Source organism: Pogoniulus pusillus, chromosome 1 (assembly GCF_015220805.1).
Source record: "Pogoniulus pusillus isolate bPogPus1 chromosome 1, bPogPus1.pri, whole genome shotgun sequence".
NCBI lineage: Eukaryota > Metazoa > Chordata > Aves > Piciformes > Lybiidae > Pogoniulus > Pogoniulus pusillus.
In genome coordinates, this window is record NC_087264.1 from 3302890 (window position 1) to 3325628 (window position 22739).

Here is a 22739-nt window from a genome sequence, read left to right on the forward strand (position 1 = left end):
GGCGAGGCTACCCTGGCTGCCGGCCCCGCGGCGCACCGGCCCCGCCGCCCTGCCGTGCCAGCCCCGCCGCCCTGCCGTGCCGCCACGGCTCCATACAACCCTTCTCCTGCACAAACGCTTGCCAGGGCGGAGCTAGGGGAAAGCCGCGCCGCCCTGCCGTGCCGCCACAGCTCCACACAACCCTTCTCCTGCACAAACGCCTGCCAGGGCGGAGCTAGGGGAAAGCCCCACCAGTCCCGCCGTGCCAGCCCCGCCGCCCTGCCGTGCCGCCACAGCTCCACACAACTCTGCTCCTTCACACACGCCCTGCCCGGGCGGAGCTGGGGGAGAGCCGCGCCGCCGGGCGGGCCGGGGCAGCGGGGGTGCCGGGGCAGCGGGGGTGCCGGGGAGCGGGGGTGCCGGGCAGCGGGGGCGCCGGGGCAGCGGGGGTGCCGGGGAGCGGGGGTGCCGGCAGGCGCCGCGGACAGCCTGCCGCGCCGGTGACGAGGAAAGCCCCTTGGCACCGCCCCTTGGCGCCGCGGAGGAGGAAGGCTTTGCTGTTGAGGGGAAGGAGGCCGGAATGCCGCTCTACGAGGGCCTGGGCAGCGGCGGGGAGAAGACGGCTGTGGTGATAGACCTCGGCGAGGCGTTCACCAAGTGAGCGGCGCCGCGCTGCCTGCCTGGCCTGCTCGCGGTCTGTCGCGACACGCTTGGCCGTGCAGCGGCGTCGAGCTGCGGGGCGGGCCTGCGGCGGGGATGGGTGATCGAGTGGGCTTCCTCCCCCCTCGTCGTGGTTACAGACAGCCAGCAGCAGCCTCCGCAGCACGGAAGCCCACCGTGGGCTGCGTGCCCAGCAGTGTGGGCGGCAGGTGGAGGGAGGGGATTCGGCCTCTGCTTTGCTGAGACCCCACCTGGAGTATCGGAGTCTTCAGCACAGGAGAGACGCGGAGCTGTTGGAGCAGGGCCAGAGGAGGACACAACACTCAGGCTGGGGACTGAGTGACTGAGAGCAGCCAGGCAGAGAGGGAGCTGGGGGTGCTGGTAGAGAGTAGCTGAAGCTGAGGCAGCAGTGCCCAGGTGGGCAGCAGAGCCAATGGCATCCTGGGCTGGCTCAGGAGCAGTGTGGGCAGCAGGACAAGGGAGGTTCTTCTGCCCCTGTGCTCAGCACTGCTCAGGCCACCCCTTGAGTGCTGTGTCCAGTTCTGGGCTCCTCAATTCAAGAGAAATGTTGAGATACAGGAACATTTTCAGAGTAGGACAATGAAGCTGGCGAGGGACCTGAAGCATAGCCCTGTGAGGAGAGGCTGAGAGAGCTGGGGGTGTGCAGCCTGCAGCAGAGGCTCAGGGCAGAGCTCATTGCTGTCTATAACTCCCTAAAGGGAGGCTGTAGCCAGGTGGGGTTGGGCTCTGCTGCCAGGCAAGCAGCAACAGAAGAAAGGGACACAGTCTGTAGTTGTGTTGGGGGAGGTCTAGGCTGGGTGTTGTTAGGAAGTTGTTGTCAGAGAGAGTGATTGGCATTGGAATGGGCTGCCCAGGCAGGTGGTGGAATTGCTGTCCCTGGAGGTGTTGAAGCCAAGCCTGGCTGAGGCACTTAGTGCCATGGTCTGGTTGCTTGTCTAGGGCTGGGTGTTAGGCTGGGCTGGATGATGTTGGAGGTCTCTTCCAACCTGCTTGATTCTCTGATCTCTTGCCTCTTTAGAGAAGCAGTGACGTCCTCGGGATGTCAAGGCAGATTCATTCATGTGCACACAGAGATACTGTGCTGGCCTAAACCCAGCAGCATTTGTGTGAAAGCTGCCTCCAACAGCAAGACTTGGAAAGCATTCCTGGAGTGTTTTAACACTGACCATGGGGTCAGATTTCTTCAACAGTCCCTTTTCCCAAAGGGCTACAGTTACCTGGGCCATGAGTGTGGGGGCAGTTGATGATTTCAAACATGACAAAGATGATCTTGGAGCTCTCTTCCAACCTGGTTGATTCTATGATGCTATGAATGCAGCTGAGAGAGAGTCAATAAAAGGATATTAAATCTTTCCCATTCAAGGTGGCTAGATGGAAAAGATGTGTGCAAAACACCTCTTTGCAGTCACAGAAGTATTCCTAATTAGTTCCTTTGATGGTTCCTAGCTCTATGGTAATAATGGCTTCAAATGATTATGTTTTTCACCATTCTCTTTTAGATGTGGGTTTGCAGGAGAAACAGGTCCCAGATGCATTATTCCCAGTGAAATAAAGAAACCTGATGTTGCAAAGGTAAACTATTACAGTGTTTGGTCTGTTGTGGTACAGAAAGAATGTGCAGATCTCTTTTCTCTCCATCACAAGCTGGGTTTTGTTATCGTATAAGTGCTGCTGTTAACAGAGTGTCACTGGATCCAGGTAAGTGTGATATGAGTCAGTAGGAACTCATTATCAATGTGACATGTTTGGGGCATATATTGAGAGATATTTTTGCCTAGCTCTGGGATTTTATTTCTTTTAGTTGAGAATGACAACTTTGGAAAACAATAAGTTAGGAGTATGAAAAATTATCATGAGTAAAGTCTGGATTTTACTTATGCTTTGTGAGCAGGAGTGAGTGCTTGTTTATATGTATCAGATTATATATGGTCTAGTTGATTGGATAGGGCTGGGTGCTAGGTTGGACTGGATGATCTTGGAGGTCTCTTCCAACCTGGTTGATTCTATGATTCTATGATTCTATGATTCTATGTTCAGTTTTAATGTGTTACCATTTATGCTCTGTGTATATATCTGTTTATATGTGATCACTGCCTAGCACGTAAGCTGTGGGTATTTTTACTTTACAGCCTGTCAAAGTTGTCCAGTACAACATTAATACAGAAGAGCTCTATTCATATCTGAAGGAATTCATCCACATGCTGTATTTCAGGTAAGAAATACTTGGATATTAGTTCTCCATGTCTTTTGTGGCTCTTTCTGAGCGTGGTGAGAGGTAGTAGAAGTGTGACTGCAGAAAAGAGAATGAAAATGTTCCAAGTGGCTGAGTGGCTGCCTGGTGAGACCTCACCTGAGCCAGCAGTGTGCCCAGGTGGCCAAGAGAGCCAGTGGCATCCTGGCCTGCATCAGGAATGGTGTGGTCAGCAGGAGCAGGGAGGTCATTCTGCCCCTGTACTCTGCACTGGTTAGACCACACCTTGAGTGCTGTGTTCAGTTCTGGGCCCCCCAGTTTAGAAGGGACATTGAGATGCTTGAGTGTGTCCAGAGAAGGGCGACGAGGCTGGGGAGAGGCCTTGAGCACAGCCCTACGAGGAGAGGCTGAGGGAGCTGGGATTGGTTTGGTTAGCCTGGAGAAGAGGAGGCTCAGGGGTGACCTTATTGCTGTCTACAACTACCTGAGGGGTGGCTGTGGCCAGGAGGAGGTTGCTCTCTTCTGTCAGGTGGCCAGCACCAGAACAAGAGGACACAGCCTCAGGCTGCTCCAGGGGAAATTTAGGCTGGAGGTGAGGAGAAAGTTCTTCCCTGAGAGAGTCATTGGACACTGGAATGGGCTGCCCGGGGAGGTGGTGGAGTCGCCGTCCCTGGAGCTGTTCAAGGCAGGATTGGACGTGGCACTTGGTGCCATGGTCTGGCCTTGAGCTCTGTGGTAAAGAGTTGGACTTGATGATCTGTGAGGTCTCTTCCAGCCCTGATGATACTGTGATACTGTGATACACCTGGAGTACTGCATTCAGTTCTGGAGTACCTATTCCAAGAGGGATGTGGAGATGCTGGAGTGTGTCCAGAGCAGGGCCAGGAGGATGCTCAGAGGCTGCAGCAGCTCTGCTGTGAGGACAGACGGAAAGAGTTGGGGCTGCTCAGTCTGGAGAAGAGGAGGCTGAGAGGTGACCTTCCTGTGGCCTTCCAGTATCTGAAAGGAGCCTCCAAAAAAGCTGGGGAGGGACTTTTTAGGCTGTCAGTGAGTGCCAGGACTAAGGGGAATGGAGTAAAGCTGGAGGTGGGGAGATTGAGAGTAGAGGTGAGGAGGAAGTTGTTGAGCATGAGGGTGGTGAGAGGCTGGAATGGGTTGCTGAGGGAGGTGGTTGAGGCCCCATGGCTGCAGGTGTTTCAGGCCAGGCTGGATGAGGCTGTGGGCAGCTTGCTCTAGGGCAGGGTGTCCCTGCCCATGGCAGGGAGGTTGGAACTGGATGATCCCTGTGGTCCCTTCCTACCCTGACTGATCCTATGATTCTGTGTTCTTGCAAGAGGAATTTGATGGTGCTGAGTTTCAGGTTACATTACAAAATGTTAGTGTCCTGCAACATTGAAAATGAAAAATACTTAATGAGTTGCCTTTTGGCAGTGGTGCTCATAAAGGACTTGATAGGGGAAGATCATTACCTAAGTTAGACTGAATTTGTTAAAGTTGAACCTCATCTTTTGTCAGTGCAGAGCTCTCTCCACATGACAGTGGTTTGGAAGGAGGAGTCTTAATCTGCTGAGTATTTTTACCTCAGCAATACATCTTTTTATTGTATTTTTAGTACCATTCCTGAATAATGAATTTGAACTTATTCTGTCTTTTCTTCCAATCCTTATTTTCACACACTAAAAATTACCACAGGGAAACCAGTACTTCATTTCTGTACCTCTCAGATCCTCTGGTGTGGGTGGTTCTTTCCTTGTTGTAATTGCAATGAGGACTGTTCTGTCTTCTTCCACTGAAATCAGGACATTTGTATCATCATTCTTCCTCTTCTGTGGGTACACTGACACTGACCAAGGCATTAATGGCTATTACCTCTGCCTGGGTTTGCATTTCTTTGTATTGATTTGGAAATATATCATGGATATTCAGAACTGCAGCCTGCTGGTAGAGAGAACTCATTTTCTGTAACTCAGTTTCTTAACTTTCTTATAGGAAAGTGTTGGATTTTATGTAAGTTTGGGGAAAAGACTTCAGGATCTGCTGGAGAAAATGCTGTCTAAATGCAAATTGTGAAGGTTTTGGAGGAGAATGAAGTATGAACACAAGATAAGTCTCAGAATGGGTGCTTAAAGCTACCAGTTTTGTTTGACACATCTTGTCTTTTTTTAGGCATCTCTTGGTGAATCCCAGAGACCGTCGGGTTGTGATCATAGAATCTGTCCTGTGCCCTTCACACTTCAGAGACACTCTCACAAGGGTCCTTTTCAAGCACTTTGAGGTACATGTTTGACATAACTGTTCTCTATCAGTGCTGTGCCCAGCCTGTTCAATATCTTTATTGTTGATCTGGAAGAGGGGATTGAGTCCAGTATCAGTAAGTTTGCAGATGACACCAAGCTAGGAGCAGATGTGGATCTGTTGGAGGGTAGGAGAGCCCTGCAGAGGGACCTGGACAGGCTGCATTGGTGGGCAGAGGCCAATGGGATGAGATTGAATAAGGCCAAGTGCAGGGTTCTGTACTTTGGTCACAACAACCCCAAACAGCACTACAGGCTGGAGACAAAGTATCTGAGAGCAGCCCAGAAGAAAGGGACCTGGGGGTCCTGGTAGGTAGTAGCTGAACATGAGCCAAGCAGTGTGCCCAAGTGGCCAAGAGAGCCAGTGGCATCCTGGGCTGGCTCAGGAGCAGTGTGGGCAGCAGGACAAGGGAGGTTCTTCTGCCCCTGTACTCAGCACTGCTCAGGCCACAGCTTGAGTGCTGTGTCCAGTTCTGGCCTCCTCAATTCAAGAGAGATGTTGAGGTGCTGGAAGGTGTCCAGAGAAGGGCAACAAGGCTGGTGAGGGGCCTGGAGCACAGCCCTGTGAGGAGAGGCTGAGGGAGCTGGGGGTGTGCAGCCTGCAGCAGAGGAGGCTCCAGGCAGACCTGATTGCTGTCTACAGCTACCTGAAGAGAGGCTGTAGCCAGGTGGGGTTGGGATCTTCTGCCAGGCAACCAGCACCAGAAGAAGGGGACAGAGTCTCAAGTTGTGCCGGGGGAGGTCTAGACTGGATGTTGTTAGGAAGTTGTTGTCAGAGAGAGTGATTTGCATTGGAATGGGCTGCCCAGGGAGGTGGTGGAGTCTCTGTGGCTAGAGGTGTTGAAGCAAAGCCTGGCTGAGGCACTTAGTGCCATGGTCTGGTTGATTGGCCAGGGCTGGGTGCTAGGTTGGACTGGATGAGCTTGGAGGTCTCTTCCAACCTGCTTGATACTATAGTTGTATGCTCAGTGTAGCCCTTGCTGGTAGATATTTTACTTACTAGTGGATATAGACAAAGAAATTAAAACAACCCTGAAAGTATGAGAGAAGCAGAAAGAAGATTTAAAGAGCTGATAGTCACTTGGGGATGTAGGTCTTGGAAACTGGACTGAAAGTTGAGTTTTGTTATGCTGCTGTCTGAGGCCAAAAGGCAGGAGCTGTTAATATGACTACAAAGCTTTTCTGTGGCTTGTACAAAAGTACAGCTCACATTGTGCTGTTCCAGACAGATCCAATAATCTCCATCAAGCACTGCCTGGAGCCAGAATTTATATTTAAACACTTGTTAGTGCTCTGTCAGCAAATCTTATGACTTCTACCAGAGTCAATATAGTTGTCTAGCACGTGATCTAATCCCTGGCTGTACTCCCTCAGAGGAGAGATTAACTGAAATGTAGTATTTTCTCTGCTTAGCCTTCTAGAAGAGAAGTTCAAACCTAATTCCTGCTTAGCTCTATCAGAAAATATTTCAGGTGAATCCCTGTTTTCTTCATTTCAGACAGAATAAAGGTTAAAGGTCTTATAGAAGTGGTGACTGTGATGGTTTGGGTGTTACCTGCCCCCCCACACTGAAGAAAATCACCCAGACTTGGCTCAGTCGATCTGGACATTGATCAAAGCTTTCTACTTAGAGCTCAGCACAATATATGAGCAGATAGGTACAAAATCTACAGGGATATACAAGTTAAAATAAAGAGAGCTGCAGCAGCAAAGGGGAGGAATGACAGAAGAGGACTATTCCACAGCTGCTTTTTGACACTACAGAGAGCCATAGATGCTTCACTTGCCACCAGGAAAGTAGTTTGGCCTTTTGGCTGTGTTTTTGACAGCTGTGCTGAGCACTGCTTTTGTAGTGACATTGAGGCTCTGGTTAGGAAGGCACAGGTAGAAGGTAAAAGCTGCAGAGGATGTGGTTGCTGCATTTCTCATTTCTTACAGGTATGTAGAGGGACTCTGCTCTGTAAACCCAAAATACACATGCAGTATGCAGCAGAAAGATGTTTGCATGCAGAGCATCCAAAAGAGGTTTTCTTTGTTGGCTTGAGGGCCTCCAGCTTCTCCCTGTAGAGCCCTCTGAGTGCTCATGTGCCAAGACAAGTACTTGGCATCCTGCTCCACTGCTTGGAGGTTTGCTGGAGGATGTGATGGTTTGGGTGTTACTCACCCCACACACACACTTAAGAAAATCACCCAGATTAGACTCATCTGAGCTGGAAATTAAGAAATGAAGCTTTGTATTTGCAGCTCAGCACAAGATACAAGCAGGTATTTACAATAGATACAGCAACAGACAAATTAAATGTGATACAGAAACACAACAGCCCTCCCAGAAACCAGAGTCCCCAGGAGGAGCTCCCAATCACCCTTCCACCTCCTTGCCACCCCTCTACCTTACCCCAGACTTTTCCTTATGTTCAAGGTGAGTTTTGAGGGTTGCCCAGGGGGATTAGGAAGCAGAAGGATTAGTTAACAAGTTAGAGAGAGAAGTGCCAGCAGCCAGAGCCAGAGAGAGACTCTGTTATCTATATTTATGTTCTTGTTCTTACACATTTCAGCAAGCCTAGAAGTGCAGCAGACATCACCATTGTTTCCTTTTCACAACCTATGATCTAATTCTTCTCACCAGAACATTCTAGCTAGCTTCAAACTAGCACAGTGACCCACTGCTCTGTCTGCAGAACTTCTTCACACTCCTTCCACAGCTCACTATATCAGCTAATCTTCTGCATGATCCTTTCCTGCTCCTGAGGAAGCACTTTCATTGTTTGAATGTACTGAAAGATTTGTGTGATTTGGGTTCTTTTATCTTAGTCCCCTTGCAGGAAAAAAATGGATCTCAGATCAAGCACTCACATGCAAAACTGGTTGTTGAAAAAGACCTGTGGCTTGAAAAGTCTTATTTTTATGAAGAGACTTTCAAACTGTTGTGGCTCATATTTGCATTTGGTGCATAGAGTGACAAGTTAATACAAGGCTGATATTATCACTTGGATCTCTGGGCTAGATATCAGTAATGCTGCCCTTAATGCTCAGGATTTACTTAAATTGCTCAAGTAATTCACACTTCAGGCTGTTCCATTAAAGCAGCTGTTGCTATCTAATAAAACTGAATTCTGGAACTCTGATGGAGAAGTGTTTCTTACTTCATTTTGACTTCAGTTTCCACATGGCTTTGGGAAGTGTTTTAAATAACCTCTCCTGCAAGGTTCTGTGCAAATGTGTTGTCAGAAGGCACCATTTTGTGGGTTTTCTGGTGCATTTATTCACACTCTCACATTCTCCTTCTCTGGAGACTTTCAAGGCCTGTCTGGATGTGTTCCTCTGTGGTCTGTGTAAGTATTGTCCTGCTCTGGCAGGGGGGTTGGACTCGATGATCTCTTTGGGTCCCTTCCAGACCCTAACATCCTGTGAGCCTGTGGTCTTCCAAGTCTTTATACAGCATTTCAAGTAGCTATGGTTTAGTTTCTGTAATTTCTTAGAATCTGTCAGGGTTGGAAGGCACCACAAGGAGCAGCCAGTTCCAACCTCCCTGCCATGGGCATGGACACCCTACCCTAGAGCAGGCTGCCCACAGCCTCAGCCAGCCTGGCCTCAAACACCTCCAGCCATGGGGCCTCAACCACCTCCCTGGGCAACCCAGTCCAGGCTCTCACCACCCTCATGCTGAACAACTTCCTCCTCCTGCCCAGTCTGAATCTCCCCACTTGCAGCTTTGCTCCAGTCCTGTTACTCCCTCACAGCCTAAAAAATCCCTCCACAGCTTTTTTGTAGCCTACTTCAGATCCTGGCAGGCCACAAGAAGGTCACCTTGCAGCCTCCTCTTCTCATTTTTAGACTAAAAGAAACCTGATTGATTTATTCAAGAGAGATACTGGAACATGTCCAGAGAAGGGTGACAAAGCTGGTGAAAGGCCTGGAACACAAACCCTATGAGGAGAGGCTGAGGGAGCTGGGTATGTGCAACCTGCAGAAGAGGAGGCTCAGGACAGAGCTCATTGCTGTCTGCAGCTACCTGAAGGGAGGCTGTAGCCAGGTGGGGTTGGTCTCTTCTGCCAGGCAAGCAGCAAGAGAACAAGGGGACAGAGTCTCAAGTTGTGGTGGGGAAAGTATAGGCTGGATGTTGTTAGGAAGTTGTTGTCAGAGAGAGTGATTGGCATTGGAATGGGCTGTCCAGGGAGGTGGTGGAGTCTCTGTGCCTGGAGGTGTTGCAGCCAAACCTGGCTGAGGCACTTAATGCCATGGTCTGGTTGGTTGTCCAGGGCTGGGTGCTAGGTTGGCCTGGATGATCTTGGAGGTCTCTTCCAACTTGCTTGATTCTATGATTCTGTGACTTAAGATGAGTTCTGTAGCTAACTGTTGCTTTTTTTACAAGCCCATGCAAGATTCATTGTTCCTGAAGTCACTGGCATGTCCCACAGATAAGACAAATGTAGCATTTAGAATCCTGTTGTATTTTGATCATCACTACACTGCTTGAAAACCTCAAGATACAATTGTTTGGATTTTATTCTTGATATGACATTCAAGCATTAGTACTTTGGGTGGTTTCTTTTCCCCTCCTCCTTCAAATTTTCCTTTTGTTTTTCTTGTTAGGTACCTTCTGTTTTGTTTGCTCCAAGTCATCTAATGTCTCTGCTGACACTTGGGATCAATTCTGCCATGGTGCTAGACTGTGGGTATGCAGAAAGCTTGGTGCTGCCTGTATCCTTTAATGTAACAGAAGCAACATTTTCAGCATTAAGGCTGTCATGATGAGATGGTAACTTTATAGACTTGAGGTGTGCTTAAAAGTGATAGGAAGAGATCAGCCAGGCTGGCTTTTGACTTAAGATATTACGACATGGGGAATCTTTTCACAGCTGACCTGCTGAATCTATACTTTGGCCACAACAACCCTAAGGAGTGCTACAGGCTGGGGACAGAGTGGCTGAGAGCAGCCAGGCACAGAGGGACCTGTGAGTACTGATAGATGGTAGCTGGATATGAGCAAGCAGTGTGCCCAGGTGGGCAGCAGAGCCAATGGCATCCTGGCCTGGGTCAGGAGCAGTGTGGGCAGCAGGACAAGGGAGGTTCTTCTGCCCCTGTACTCAGCACTGCTCAGGCCACACCTTGAATGCTGTGTCCAGTTCTGGGCTCCTCAATTCAAGAGAGATGTTGAGGTGCTGGAAGGTGTCCAGAGAAGGGCAACAAAGCTGGTGAGGGGCCTGGAGCAGAGCCCTGTGAGGAGAGGCTGAGGGAGCTGGGGGTGTGCAGCCTGGAGAAGAGGAGGCTCAGGGCAGAGTTCATTGCTGTCTACAACTACCAGAAGGGAGGCTGTAGCCAGGTGGGGTTGGGCTCTGCTGCCAGGCAAGCAGCAACAGAACCAGGGGACAGAGTCTCAAGTTGTGTTGGGGGAGGTCTAGGCTGGATGTTGTTAGGAAGTTGTTGTCAGAGAGAGTGGTTGGCATTGGAATGGGCTGCCCAGGGAGGTGGTGGAGTCTCTGTCCCTGGAGGTGCTGAAGCAAAGCCTGGCTGAGGCACTTAGTGCCATGGTCTGGTTGCTTGTCTAGGGCTGGGTGTTAGGTTGGGCTGGATGATGTTGGAGGTCTCTTCCAACCTGCTTGATTCTATGATTCTAGCTGCTTTACATCTTGGAAAGCACAGTTAATAACTTCAGCCTAGAATGATGCTAAGAATTCTAGACCTAAATGTTGGGGAAAAGTTGTTTTCAGGCAGTTGATGAGAGGAACAGGCATTTAGTTCCACCAGACTGAAAATTCTTACACAGAAAAGGATCTTTTCCTGATCTTCATGTAGATATATGAGGGAATCCCAATTCTGAGCTGCTGGGGTGCTCTTCCTCTGGGAGGAAAGGCTATCCACAAGTAAGTTCACAGTTACATCTTCCAAGTTACTGATGATTTATTCATGAAAGTTCATCTTCGACTAATGAGTAAAGGTTCTTGTTGAGCATGACTTAAATCATAACTGTTACTGTCACAGTATATAATTGTTAAAGTTCCTACTCTGGGTTTTCTTGATGTAAAAGCTGTGAAAGCTACACCTGCTTCAGTTTATATTTAGAAGAACATAACTTAAAGGAATAAATCCTGTCCCTTAAGCATGATGCAGAGAATCAGCCTAAGTCAACAGCTATCTTTAACCACATGTGCCCTGTTTCAGGGAGCTGGAGTATCAGTTGTTGGAGCAGTGTACAGTTGATACAGGATTAGCCAAAGGACAAAGCCTTCCATCTGTGATGGGTAAGGTCTGTTTGATGCAGCATGTGTGCTGCAAACTTGCACTGGGGGAAGTGAATCAATACCTGCAATAAATCAAATGAGTTTCCTATTCACTGTATCTTATGTCATCTATTTTGGTGATTTCTCTCTCTGTTTAACAAATGTATTCCTTTTTCTGCTAAGCCACTCACAACAGTAGGTTGGAATGAAGGCTGACATAAAAATTCTGTAGCAATTTTTCAGTCAGCTTTGAGAGAAGGTAACCCTTTAACTTCTGATCTTAATATCCTTTCTTTCTTAGAAACCCTTAACATCTGCTGTCAAAGTGCAACTTCAGTGTACTAAATGTAATTCCAACTTAATTTCACTCTTAAGTTCTCCTTCTACTTAAAAAGTTTGTGTTCTAAGTTACTCTTTTTTTTCATGTCAGGTTCAGTTCCAGAAGACATAGTAGAGGATATAAAAGGTAACATTTTCTGCTTCACAAAACTCTAGTTTATTACATTGTGCATTAGAGTGTGATGCTAACAAGTGTGCAATACTTCAGAGTTAGGAATTTGTTTTATCTTCTCTGTTGACCATATTTCTTACTGGAAGAACTTACTGTGTTCTTCACCTGAAACCAAAACCAAAACTATGCTGAAATCCTCTTTCAGGTCCAGGCAGTTAAGATGTAGGTTGTAGATAAATATGGTATTTAGTTGCAAATGCAGTGGTTAAGCAGTCCTAACATCAGGACTTAAGAATACTGTAAGGTGACTTTGTGGGTCTTGGAAGGTTCAGTTTGCTTTAAAGTAAATTCTGCCCCAAAAACCCACATTTTGGCAAGATGAGTCAAGGACTCCATTTACACCAGAAAAAAGTAGAGGCTATCTTTGAGCAGAATATGCATGAATTCCTATTTGACATGGGAGGTTATTCTGCCCCTGTGCTCAGCACTGCTCAGGCCACACCTTGAGTGCTGTGTCCAGTTCTGGGCTCCTCAATTCATTAGAGATGTTGAGGTGCTGGAAGGTGTCCAGAGAAGGGCAACAAAGCAGTGAGGGGCCTGGAACACAAACCTTATGAGGAGAGGCTGAGGGAGCTGGGGGTGTGCAGCCTGCAGCAGAGGAGGCTCAGGCAGAGCTCATTGCTGTCTGCATGTACCTGAAGGGAGGCTGTAGCCAAGTGCGGTTGGTCTCTTCTGCCAGGCAAGCAGCAAGAGAAGAAGGGGACACAGTCTCAAGCTGTGTCAGGGGAATTCTAGGCTGGATGTTAGGAGGAGACTCTTGTCAGAGAGAGTGATTGGCATTGGAATGGGCTGTCCAGGGAAGTGGTGGAGTCTCTGTGCCTGGAGGTGTTGAAGCAAAGCCTGGCTGAGGCACTTAGTGCCATGGTCTGGTTGATTGTCTAGGGCTGGGTACTAGGCTGGACTGGATGATGTTGGAGGTCCCTTCCAACCTGTTTAATTCTATGATTCCATGTGTCACACATATGAAAATACAGACAGCTGTAGAAGGTAGCAACTAGTACATATCTCTTGGTCCAAATTAGGAGGAATTCCACCAGTCAAATACAAAATAAATTTGAAGTAGCTGAGATTTGTTAAGTGGAAGTTGCTTCTCTTGCTTCCTAGATTTGAACAGTTTTCTGATCCCTTCCAAAAGTCTTGCAGTCTTTCTGATCCAGATACAGTAGGGTTGAAATTCTGATTGCCTGTGTATTGAAGGGTCGTGTCTGTGTGCAAGTCATTTGTGAAGATACCTCATGTGTGCCAGATACTAGTAAATAGATGTACAGTAACAGCTGATATCCAAATGAATTTGCTCTCTTGTCAGTGTTGCCAAATCCTGGAGTTAAGAATGTCCCTGCTCACTGCAGAGGGTTTGAACTAGGTGACTCTTGAAGATCCCCTTCAACCCAAAACATTCTGTCATTCTTAGAGTGATGAAGGGAATATATTGCTTGGTTACAGCTTGTTTGAAAAATGATAAATGCCTCCTTTGAAGCTGTGGTGCAAGGCTCACAGTGGTGTGTTTGGCAGCAGAGAGCAACCTCTGGCACCTTGTAGCAGCTGAAGGCATGATAAATTACATTGCTTTGTCTTTTAATCTTATGTAGTTTGAGAAATTTTACCTTGTCTAACACAATTTTGGTGTCAGTTTCATTGAACTCGTGGTCAAGATGACATCTGAATTCTGCTGAAGTGCAGAGACAGTCTCAAATTGTGCTGGGGGAAGTATGGGCTGGATGTTGTTAGGAAGCTTTTCATGGAGAGAGTGATTTGCCATTGGAATGGGCTGCCCAGGGAGGTGGTGGAGTCACCATCCCTGGAGGTGTTCAAGAGAAGACTAAGACTGGATGAGGCACTTAGTGCCATGGTCTAGTTGACTGGGTAGGGCTGGGTGCTAGGTTGGACTGGATGATCTTGGAGGTCTCTTCCAACCTCATAAGGTTCAACAAGACTGAATGCAAGATCCTGCATCTGAGTCGAGGCAATGCCAAGCACAAATCCAGGCTGGGCCACTCCTCAGGGCTGCTGACTGTCATTGGAATGGGCTGCCCAGGGAGGTGGTGGAGTTGTTGTCCCTGGAAGTGTTCAAGCAAAGCTTGGATGCGGCACTTAGTGCCATGGTCTGGTTGACTGGGTAGGGCTGGGTGCTAGGTTGGACTGGATGAGCTTGGAGGTCTCTTCCAACCTGATTGATTCTATGATTCTATGACTGTTTTCCTCTACCTTTATTGGATAATGGCTTTGATCAGCCAGAGTCTGAAGTGTGTGTTCTGCTGTAAATGAAGCAGAGTTCTTGTCTTTATTGCTGATGAAAGGACCCAACAAGTCTTTCTTCTGCCCCTTTCTCTTTTGTGAAGTCCGCACCTGTTTTGTGAGCGATCTCCAGCGTGGACTGAAAATCCAAGCAGCCAAGTTCAACATTGATGGCAGTGCTGAGGTGGGTGGAGAGCGAAGCTTGTGCTGTGCTAATCTTTTGAAGTGGCCTTAGCCTTTTTGGCATCTGAAATAACAAAGATACATTTCTATTTCTAGCGTCCTTCACCTCCTCCAGACGTGGACTATCCATTAGATGGGGAAAAGATTCTGCATGTAGTTGGCCCAATCAGGTGAGTAATGCCATACCAGAGGATTTATCTTCAGGAGGCTGTGTTTTCACCTCTAAAAGCACATGCATTTTAGTAAAATTGAATTTTAATGAAACTCTTGCATGGCTTGGGGAAAAGTGGCTGGAAAGCTGCCCAGCAGAGAAAAGACCTGGGTGTGTAGGTTGACAGCCAGATGAATGTGAGCCAACGCATACCTGGTGGCCAAAAAGGCCAACGGCATCCTGGCCTGTGTCAGCAGTAGTGCAGCCAGCAGGACTAGGGCAGGGCTTGTCCTGCTGTACTTGGCACTGGTGAGGCTGGACCTTGACAAGTGGGTTCAGTTTTGGGCCTCTCACTGTAATAAAGACGTTGAGGTGCGGGAGCATGTCCAGAAGAGGGCAGCAAAGCTGCTGCAGAGTCTGGAGAGCAAATCCTTATAGGGAGCAGCTGAGGGCAGTGGGGTTGTTTAGTTTGGAAAGAAGGAGGCCAAGGGGAGACCTTCTTGCTCCCTACAACTACTTGAAGAAGGTTGTAGTGAGGTGGAAGTCAGTCTCTTTACCTAAGTAACAAGGAGCTGGGTTTGTTTAGCCTGGAGTAGAGGAGGCTCAGGGGAGACCTTATTGCTGTCTACAACTCCCTGAGGGGTGGTTGTGGCCAGGAGGAGGTTGCTCTCTTCTCTCAGGTGGCCAGCACCAGAATGAGAGGACACAGCCTCAAGCTACGCCAGGGGAAATTTAGGCTGGAGGTGAGGAGAAAGTTCTTCCCTGAGAGAGTCATTGGACACTGGAATGGGCTGCCCGGGGAGGTGGTGGAGTCGCCGTCCCTGGAGCTGTTCAAGGCAGGATTGGACGTGGCACTTGGTGCCATGGTCTGGCCTTGAGCTCTGTGGTAAAGGGTTGGACTTGATGATCTGTGAGGTCTCTTCCAACCCTGATGATCCTGTGATACTGTGTAACATGGCCTCAAGTTGTCCCAGCGGAGGTTTAGGTTGGATATTAAAAGAAGCTCCTTTGCTGAAAGGGTTATCAAACACTGGAACAGGCTACCCAGGGAGGTGGTTGAATCACCCTCGCTGGAGGCTTTTAAAAGGGATGGAGATGTGATGTTGGGATGTGTTTTAGCACCAGATTTGGTAGAGTTAGATAGTGGTTGTGCTTGATGATCTCATAGGTCTTTTCCAACCAAAGTAATGCTACGCTTCTATGTGCTCTCAGTGCCTCTTAGCTGAAAGCTTTGTGCAGGGGCACAGGGCACACCTGTAATAAGAAGAGTCAGCATCTCCAGAGAGCTCACAGGTAGAGATGAGAGGAAGCAGATGGGAGAGATGAGGGAAACAGAAACAGAGTATTAGATCATGATGATGAGGCAGCTTCAGTGAAGTGAGCAAGACGTTGTCTCCTCCCTGTTGGCACTGCCTGGTGCGTGAGTTGTCAGCAGGAAGTCTGTAGTTATTTCCAGCTCTGCAGTTGGGGATTGTGAGCTCACAGTGCAGTGTTGCTTCTCATTACCACTCATTTCCTGTCTTTTCAACAGAGACTCTGTGGTGGAAATACTCTTTGAACAGGATAATGAAGAGACATCTGTTGCCACTTTGATCTTAGATTCACTCATTCAGGTATCTTTATATTGGAAACACTTTACTGAATGCCTCCAGCCTTAGCGAACCTGCTGTTACAAATGACTACACCTAGACTCCACCCTTCTGACTGCAGGTCACCATTGGTTGGAGAAGTTGAGCACAGGATGACTCCAGGGCTTCTGCCACATGATTCATTTCTGTGGGGTGGCAAGTGACCATGTGTCATTCACTCTGTGATTATTTTCTTACTCTTTGCTACACTGCAGCGTTGTCTAGGAGAGCCTTCTGAGAAAGGCAACTCTGGCTTCTCAGCCAGAGGAATAAAGCAGCTTGTGTTTATCTAGGGGCAGAGGAGAAGCTAATACTATCTGGAGTACTGTATCCATTATAAGAAGGATGTGGACGTGCTGGAGCATGTCCAGAGAAGGGCCACTGGGATGCTTGGAGGGCTGCAGCAGCTCTGCTGTGAGCACAGACTGAAAGAGCTGGAGCTGTGCAGGCTGGAGCAGAGGAGGCTCCCAGGTGACCTTCTTGTGGCCTTCCAGGATCTGAAGGGGCCTCCAAAAAAGATGGGAAGGGACTTTTTAGGCTGTGAGGGAGTGACAGGAGTGGGGGAAATGGAGCAAAGCTGGAGGTGGGGAGAGTGAGGCTGGAGGTGAGGAGGAAGTTGTTGAGCATGAGAGTGGTGAGAGGCTGGACTGGGTTGCCCAGGGAGGTGGTTGAGGCCCCATGGCTGGAGGTGTTTGAGGCCAGGCTGGCTGAGGCTGTGTGCAGCCTGCTCTAGGGTAGGGTGTCCCTGGCCATGGCAGGGGGGTTGGCACTGGCTGCTCCTTGTGGTCCCTTCCAGTGCTGACTGATTCTGTGCTTCTATACTTGGTGTTAAAGGAATGACACTGTCTGAGCTGAGATGACACAGATACTCTCTTCCTTTTTCCAAGATGTTTTGCTCAAAGTCAGGCTTTGAGTCCTGCAGGCAGCTGGCTTTCCTAAGGCAGAATAAAATTAACTTGGACATCTCAATTACAGGCCCTCTATTAGATGTATTGTGGAAAATTTTCTTGGCACATTCAAATGTTTTCTTTCTTGTTATGTTTGGGGGAAAAATGCATTAGGAAACCACTATAAATGGAAATTTTCATTATGTGGTGGGGCATGTGTGTTAATTAAAGTTGACTTCCAGTTGTTACTGATGCCATTTAAATGTTTGCTGAGACATAAACTCATTGGAGAGCCATAGGCTTGGATGACAGCACAAACACTCCCAGTAGAGTGGTTTAAGAGGATCTGTGCCTGGACTCTTTGCCTCTGTATCTCCAGATGCTTACCTTACATTGCTCTTTGGCCAGAGCAAAGACAAATGGTACATTTACAAGTGTTAAATAGCATCCAGTTACTTTCTCTGGGCAAGAGAAACATGGAAGCCTGGAATTTATTCCAAAGGGATAGCACAGCTCTTTCACAATGAGCAGAACTGACCAAGATTGGTCTCTAGGAGGAAGTTCTTCACAGAGAGAGTGATTTGCATTGGAATGGGCTGCCCAGGGGAGTGGTGGAGTCACCATCCCTGGAGGTGTTCAAGAAAAGACTGGATGGGGCACTTAGTGCCATGGTCTGGTTGACTGGCTAGGGCTGGGTGCTAGGTTGGACTGGATGAGCTTGGAAGTCTCTTCCAATCTGGTTGATTCCATGATTCTAGTGCCTCATCTAGTCAGATTATCTGATGCCTAAGACAAGCTCCAGCAGATACCTTTTATGTCCCTGTGGCTTCTGTAGCACCTTTCTCACACACACAACTAGAAAGAGTCAGTTGAATATGTAAGTTTTCCCTGTCTGAGAGCACTGCTTGAGTCTTCACCTCTCTCTGGCACATCTCCCAGAACCCGTGGGAATTACTGTCACTGATGCTGAATTTTGGGGTAGGATGCTAAATTTTGGGGTAAGATATAAAATGGAAGCAAGATGTAAATTGAGGTGAGATGCTAAATTTTGGGGTGAGATGCTCATTGGATGTGAGATGCTCATTGGATGTAAGTTGCTCAGTGGATGTGAGATGCTCAGTGGATGTGAGATGCTCAGTGGATGTGAGATGCTCAGTGGATGTGAGATGCTCAGTGGATGTAAGTTGCTCAGTGGATGTAAGTTGCTCAATAGACATGAGATGCTCAGTGGATGTGAGATGCTCAGTGGATGTGAGATGCTCAGTGGATGTGAGATGCTCAGTGGATGTAAGTTGCTCAGTGGATGTAAGTTGCTCAATAGACATGAGATGCTCAGTGGATGTGAGATGCTCAGTGGATGTGAGATGCTCAGTGGATGTGAGATGCTCAGTGGATGTAAGATGTCAGTTGATGTAAAATGTCAATGGACATAAGATGTCAGTTGATGTAAGATGTAAATTGATGTAAGATGTGTCCCTGCCCATGGCAGGGGGTTGGAACTAGATGATCCTTGTGGTCCCTTCCATCCCTGGCTGCTTCTATGATTGTGTTGTTTTGGCCTTTCTGAGCTTGAAGGGCTTTACAGGGACTCACAGTTTGTCCATAAAAGCCTCCACTGGACAATTCCTTATGCCTGATTTTCTGGTGGGAAAATTGTGTTGGTTATGTTTCATCTAAGTGTAAGAAAACAGCAACTGAAGTGCATAGAAAGCCTGACTGGATTTCTGTCAGACCTTGGAATGCTCATTCATGCAGCTGCAGTTTAAGTGTTGTTTGTTTGCTTTTTTCCTAATTCCTATCCATTAGTGTCCCATAGACACCAGGAAGCAGTTGGCAGAGAACTTGGTAGTTATTGGAGGCACTGCCATGCTGCCAGGATTCCTTCACAGGCTCATGGCTGAAATCAGATACCTGGTGGAGAAACCCAAGTACAAAGAAATCCTTGCCACCAAAACCTTCAGAATTCACACTCCACCTGCCAAACCAAATTGTGTGGCCTGGCTGGGAGGTAAGAATGAAAACAACTGGTAATTGAAGGTACAAAGTGAAAAAACAAATCTTCCAAGTAGGCTTTGGAATGGATCATAGCAGTGAGAATTAGGTGAGCTGTTGAAATCAAGCTGTCTTGGAGGCGTGTAGGAAACTGAAGTAAAGCTCCTTCAGAAACATCTGGAGGACAGGAAGGCACTGCAGGTTCTGGGAGCTCTAAAGAGGTGATGGGGTGGAAGTTGGCTCAAGTGCAGTGCAGGGCTAGCGCCATAGGGTGGCACCAGAGGGACCTGCTGCTGCGGGAAAACCTGCTTGGTGGAAGCGAAAGTTTCATCCCTGACAGGCCTGTGGAGAGGCCAGAGGCTGCTGTCCTCGGTGATGCTCACAAGTGGCAGTAACGAATACAGCAACTCTGGCATGGATTTTGGGTGCTGATAGGGAAAAAGAAGGGCTTTCTGTGGCTAGCATCTCTTGTAAGGAAGGTTTTAAGGTTGCTAAGAATTGATGCTTTCCTAAACTTCCAGTTAATAAGCAGGGCCCATCTGGTGGATATGAGGAACTCACTTTTATTTCTGTACACTTTAAAATGCAGATGTTTGTAAAATTTTCATTTTGGAACCCTTCAAGTCTACTTTTAGGATTAGAAACCAGAACAATTTATATGCACCAAGTTCTCTGATGCTTTTCTTCAGGCTGGATGGGTGAGCAGAGGCCAGTAGGATGAGATTGAACAAGGCCAAGTGCAGGGTTCTGCACTTTGGCCACAACAACCCCAAGCAGTGCTACAGGCTGGGGACTGAGTGGCTAAGAGCAGACAGGCAGAGAGGGACCTGGGGGTGCTGGAAGTTAGTAGGGTGAAGATGAGGCAGCAGTGTGCCCAGGTGGGCAGCAGAGCCAATGGCATTCTGGACTGGCTCAGGAACAGTGTGGGCAGCAGGACAAGGGAGGTTCTTGTGCCCCTGTACTCAACACTGCTCAGGCCACACCTGCAGTGCTGTGTCCAGTTCTGAGCTCCTCATTTCATTAGAGATGTTGAGGTGTTGGAATGTAGAAGGGCAACGAAGCTGGTGAGGGGCCTGGAACACAAACCCTGTGAGGAGAGGCTGAGGGAGCTGGGGGTGTGCAGCCTGGAGAGGAGGAGGCTCAGGGCAGAGCTCATTGCTGTCTACAACTCCCTGAAGGGAGATTGTAGCCAGGTGGGGTTGGGCTCTTCTGCCAGGCAAGCAGCAACAGGAGAAGGTGACACAGTCTCAAGTTGTGGTGGGGGAGGTCTTGGCTGGATGTTAGGAGGAAGTTGTTGTCAGAGAGAGTGATTGGCATTGGAATGGGCTGCCCAGGGAGGTGGTGGAGTTGCTGTCCCTGGAGGTGTTGAAGCCAAGCCTGGCTGAGGCACTTAGTGCCATGGTCTGGTTGGTTGTGTAGGGCTCGGTGCTAGGTTGGTCTGGATGATGTTGGAGGTCTCTTCCAACCTGGTTGATTCTATGATTCTAAGAAGTGGGAAAAGGCATTGAATGCATCACATTAAAGCAACCTTTTGATTCTTTCTTTCCCCTTCTTACTTGTAGGAGCCATCTTTGGAGCACTTCAGGACATCCTTGGGAGCCGATCTGTGTCTAAAGAATATTACAGCCAGACTGGTCGCATACCTGACTGGTGCTGTCTTAATAATCCTCCTCTGGAAATGATGTTTGATGTTGGAAAAGCACCCCCACCACTGATGAAGAGGGCTTTTTCTACTGAGAAATAAGCCCCTAAATGCTAGGCAAGGATTCCTCTCATCTATTTCAAATAGATTATCCCTGCATTGGCACCTTTGGGGTTTTGTAATAAGTAATATGTGTGTAACACTGTTAAATATCAACCATGTGGATGTCTGGGGTGGGGAGCATGTGGGTAGCTACTAATGCTGTTTAAAACCAGCTAAAAAACTTAATTCTGGCAACTACTATGCTGTTTTTCTCCACTTGTGAAGAAATTCTGTACCATCACGAGTTGCAGCCTGTTGAGTTGTTTGTTATTTATCTGTACAGTAAATGACATTGTAGAGAGAATTTGGTTTAAGGCATTTTGGTGTTGGGTATGGTTAGGAGAACGAGGGATGGATCACTGCAGGAAACATTGGTGGAAGCTTTTCTACCAAGTTCTGTGTTAGAATATTCCACCCCTGCATCACATATGAGGAAATATGTGGCACTTGGTGCCATGGTCTAGCCTTGAGCTCTGTGGTAAAGGGTTGGACTTGATGATCTGTAAGGTCTCTTCCAACCTGGGTGATACTGTGAAATCATTTGGGGTCCTTTAGTAAAGGTGCTGGAAGAGTGTTTGCCCTGGACACAGTCTTCCTTGGAGAGTTGTGGCAGAGGGTTCCTCTGCCTGTAATTTGCACATACTGCTAACAACTCTTCCAGTGTCTCTCTACCAAGAAAGAGTTCAATCATGGTTGAAGAGGAGGCTGAGAGGAGATCTTATTGTCCTCTGCAACTGCCTAAAAGGAGGTTGTAGTGAGGCTGGAGCTGGTCTCTTCTCCCCAGTTACTAATGATAGGAGAAGAGGAAATGGCCTCAAGTTGCATCAGGGGAGGTTTAGGTTGGGTGTTGGGAGGAAGTTCTTTCCTGAGCAGGCTGCCCAGGGAGGTGGTGGAGTCACCATCCCTGGAGGTGTTTAAAAGCAGAGTGGATGTGGTGCCTGAGGCAATGGTGCAGTGATGAAGGCTGCTGGGATGAAGATTGGACTGGCTGATGCTGGTGCTCCTTTCCAACCACAGCGATTCACAGTGATCAGATATTGTGCTGAGGGCTTTGGTTTAGTCAGGGACTTGTCAGTGTGAAACTAAGGATTGGACTGATGAGCTTGGAGGTCTTTTCTACTCTAGGAAATTCTGTGATTCTATGGTTGAATCCCCATTCCTGCAGGTATTTAAAAGACACACAGATGTGGTGTTGAGGGACATGGTTTACTACTAGACTTGGTGAAGTTAGGTAATGGTTGGACTTGATGATCTTAAAGCTCTTTTTCAGCCAAACAATTGTGTGATTCTATGTAACAATTGTAAACAGGAGTGCAAAGAAGTCTGGAATCTCTTACTGAAATAACAAGCTCAGAAGCCACTTCTTTGTCTTCCTTTTGTCAGACATATTAAACTTCGTTGTCCCACAACAGTATGTGTTAAGTGAAACTGCAGTAGCAAAGTTCATTGCTTAAGCTAAAAAAAAGGTACACTGGACACTAACACTGTGTTTAGGAGCTGCTGGCTGGTCAGTAGGCTTTTAGCAATGCTGTAACTTCACAAACTGAAGGAGAAGGAGCACTCCCGTGGGAAAACACACACAGCTCCATTCTGCTGCAAGTGCTGCTGCTTTTGGCTTGTCATGATGCTCACTATGTTTCCTGATCGTACAATCAGCCAGGTTGGAAGAGACCTCCAACATCATCCAGTCCAAACCATCACCCAGCCTTGTCCAATCAACCAAACCATGGCACTAAGTGCCTCAGCCAGGCTCGGCTTCAACACCTCCAGGAACAGTGACTCCACCACCTCCCTGGGCAGCGCATTCCAATGCCAATCACTCTCTCTGGCAGGAACTTCCCCCTAACATCCAGCCTAGACCCCCCCCAGCACAGCTTGAGCCTGTGTCCCCTTCTTCTGTTGGTGGTTGCCTGGCAGCAGATCCCAACTCCACCTGGCTCCAGCCTCCCTGCAGGTAGTTGTAGCCAGCAATGAGCTCTGCCCTGAGCCAGGGACATTTTCAACTCCTTCAGGTTGCCTCAGAGATCCTCGGCCGGGCCCTC

At 48.2% G+C, this 22739-nt stretch overlaps 1 protein-coding gene across 1 annotated transcript; it reads left to right on the top strand.

Annotated features, from left to right (window-relative positions):
• Window positions 1-435: 435 nt before the first annotated feature.
• On the top strand, window positions 436-22106 carry ACTR10 (actin related protein 10). The gene is made up of 13 exons (XM_064150743.1): window positions 436-636; window positions 2160-2232; window positions 2790-2872; window positions 5018-5126; window positions 9739-9846; window positions 10942-11009; window positions 11308-11387; window positions 11797-11832; window positions 14217-14296; window positions 14392-14465; window positions 15978-16059; window positions 18768-18969; window positions 20516-22106. The coding sequence occupies exons 1-13, from the start codon at window positions 560-562 to the stop codon at window positions 20695-20697; spliced, it is 1254 nt and encodes a 417-aa protein (XP_064006813.1). The 5' UTR covers window positions 436-559; the 3' UTR covers window positions 20698-22106.
• Window positions 22107-22739: the final 633 nt, after the last annotated feature.

What these genes read in the sequence shown, in the direction of transcription:
- ACTR10 (XM_064150743.1), top strand. Translation starts at nt 560, where the DNA reads ATGCCGCTCTACGAGGGCCTGGGCAGCGGCGGGGAGAAGACGGCTGTG. An exon ending in CTCGGCGAGGCGTTCACCAA is followed by an intron (nt 637 to 2,159) that starts GTGAGCGGCGCC and finishes ATTCTCTTTTAG; the next exon opens with ATGTGGGTTTGCAGGAGAAA. An exon ending in AAGCCTTCCATCTGTGATGG is followed by an intron (nt 11,388 to 11,796) that starts GTAAGGTCTGTT and finishes TTTTCATGTCAG; the next exon opens with GTTCAGTTCCAGAAGACATA.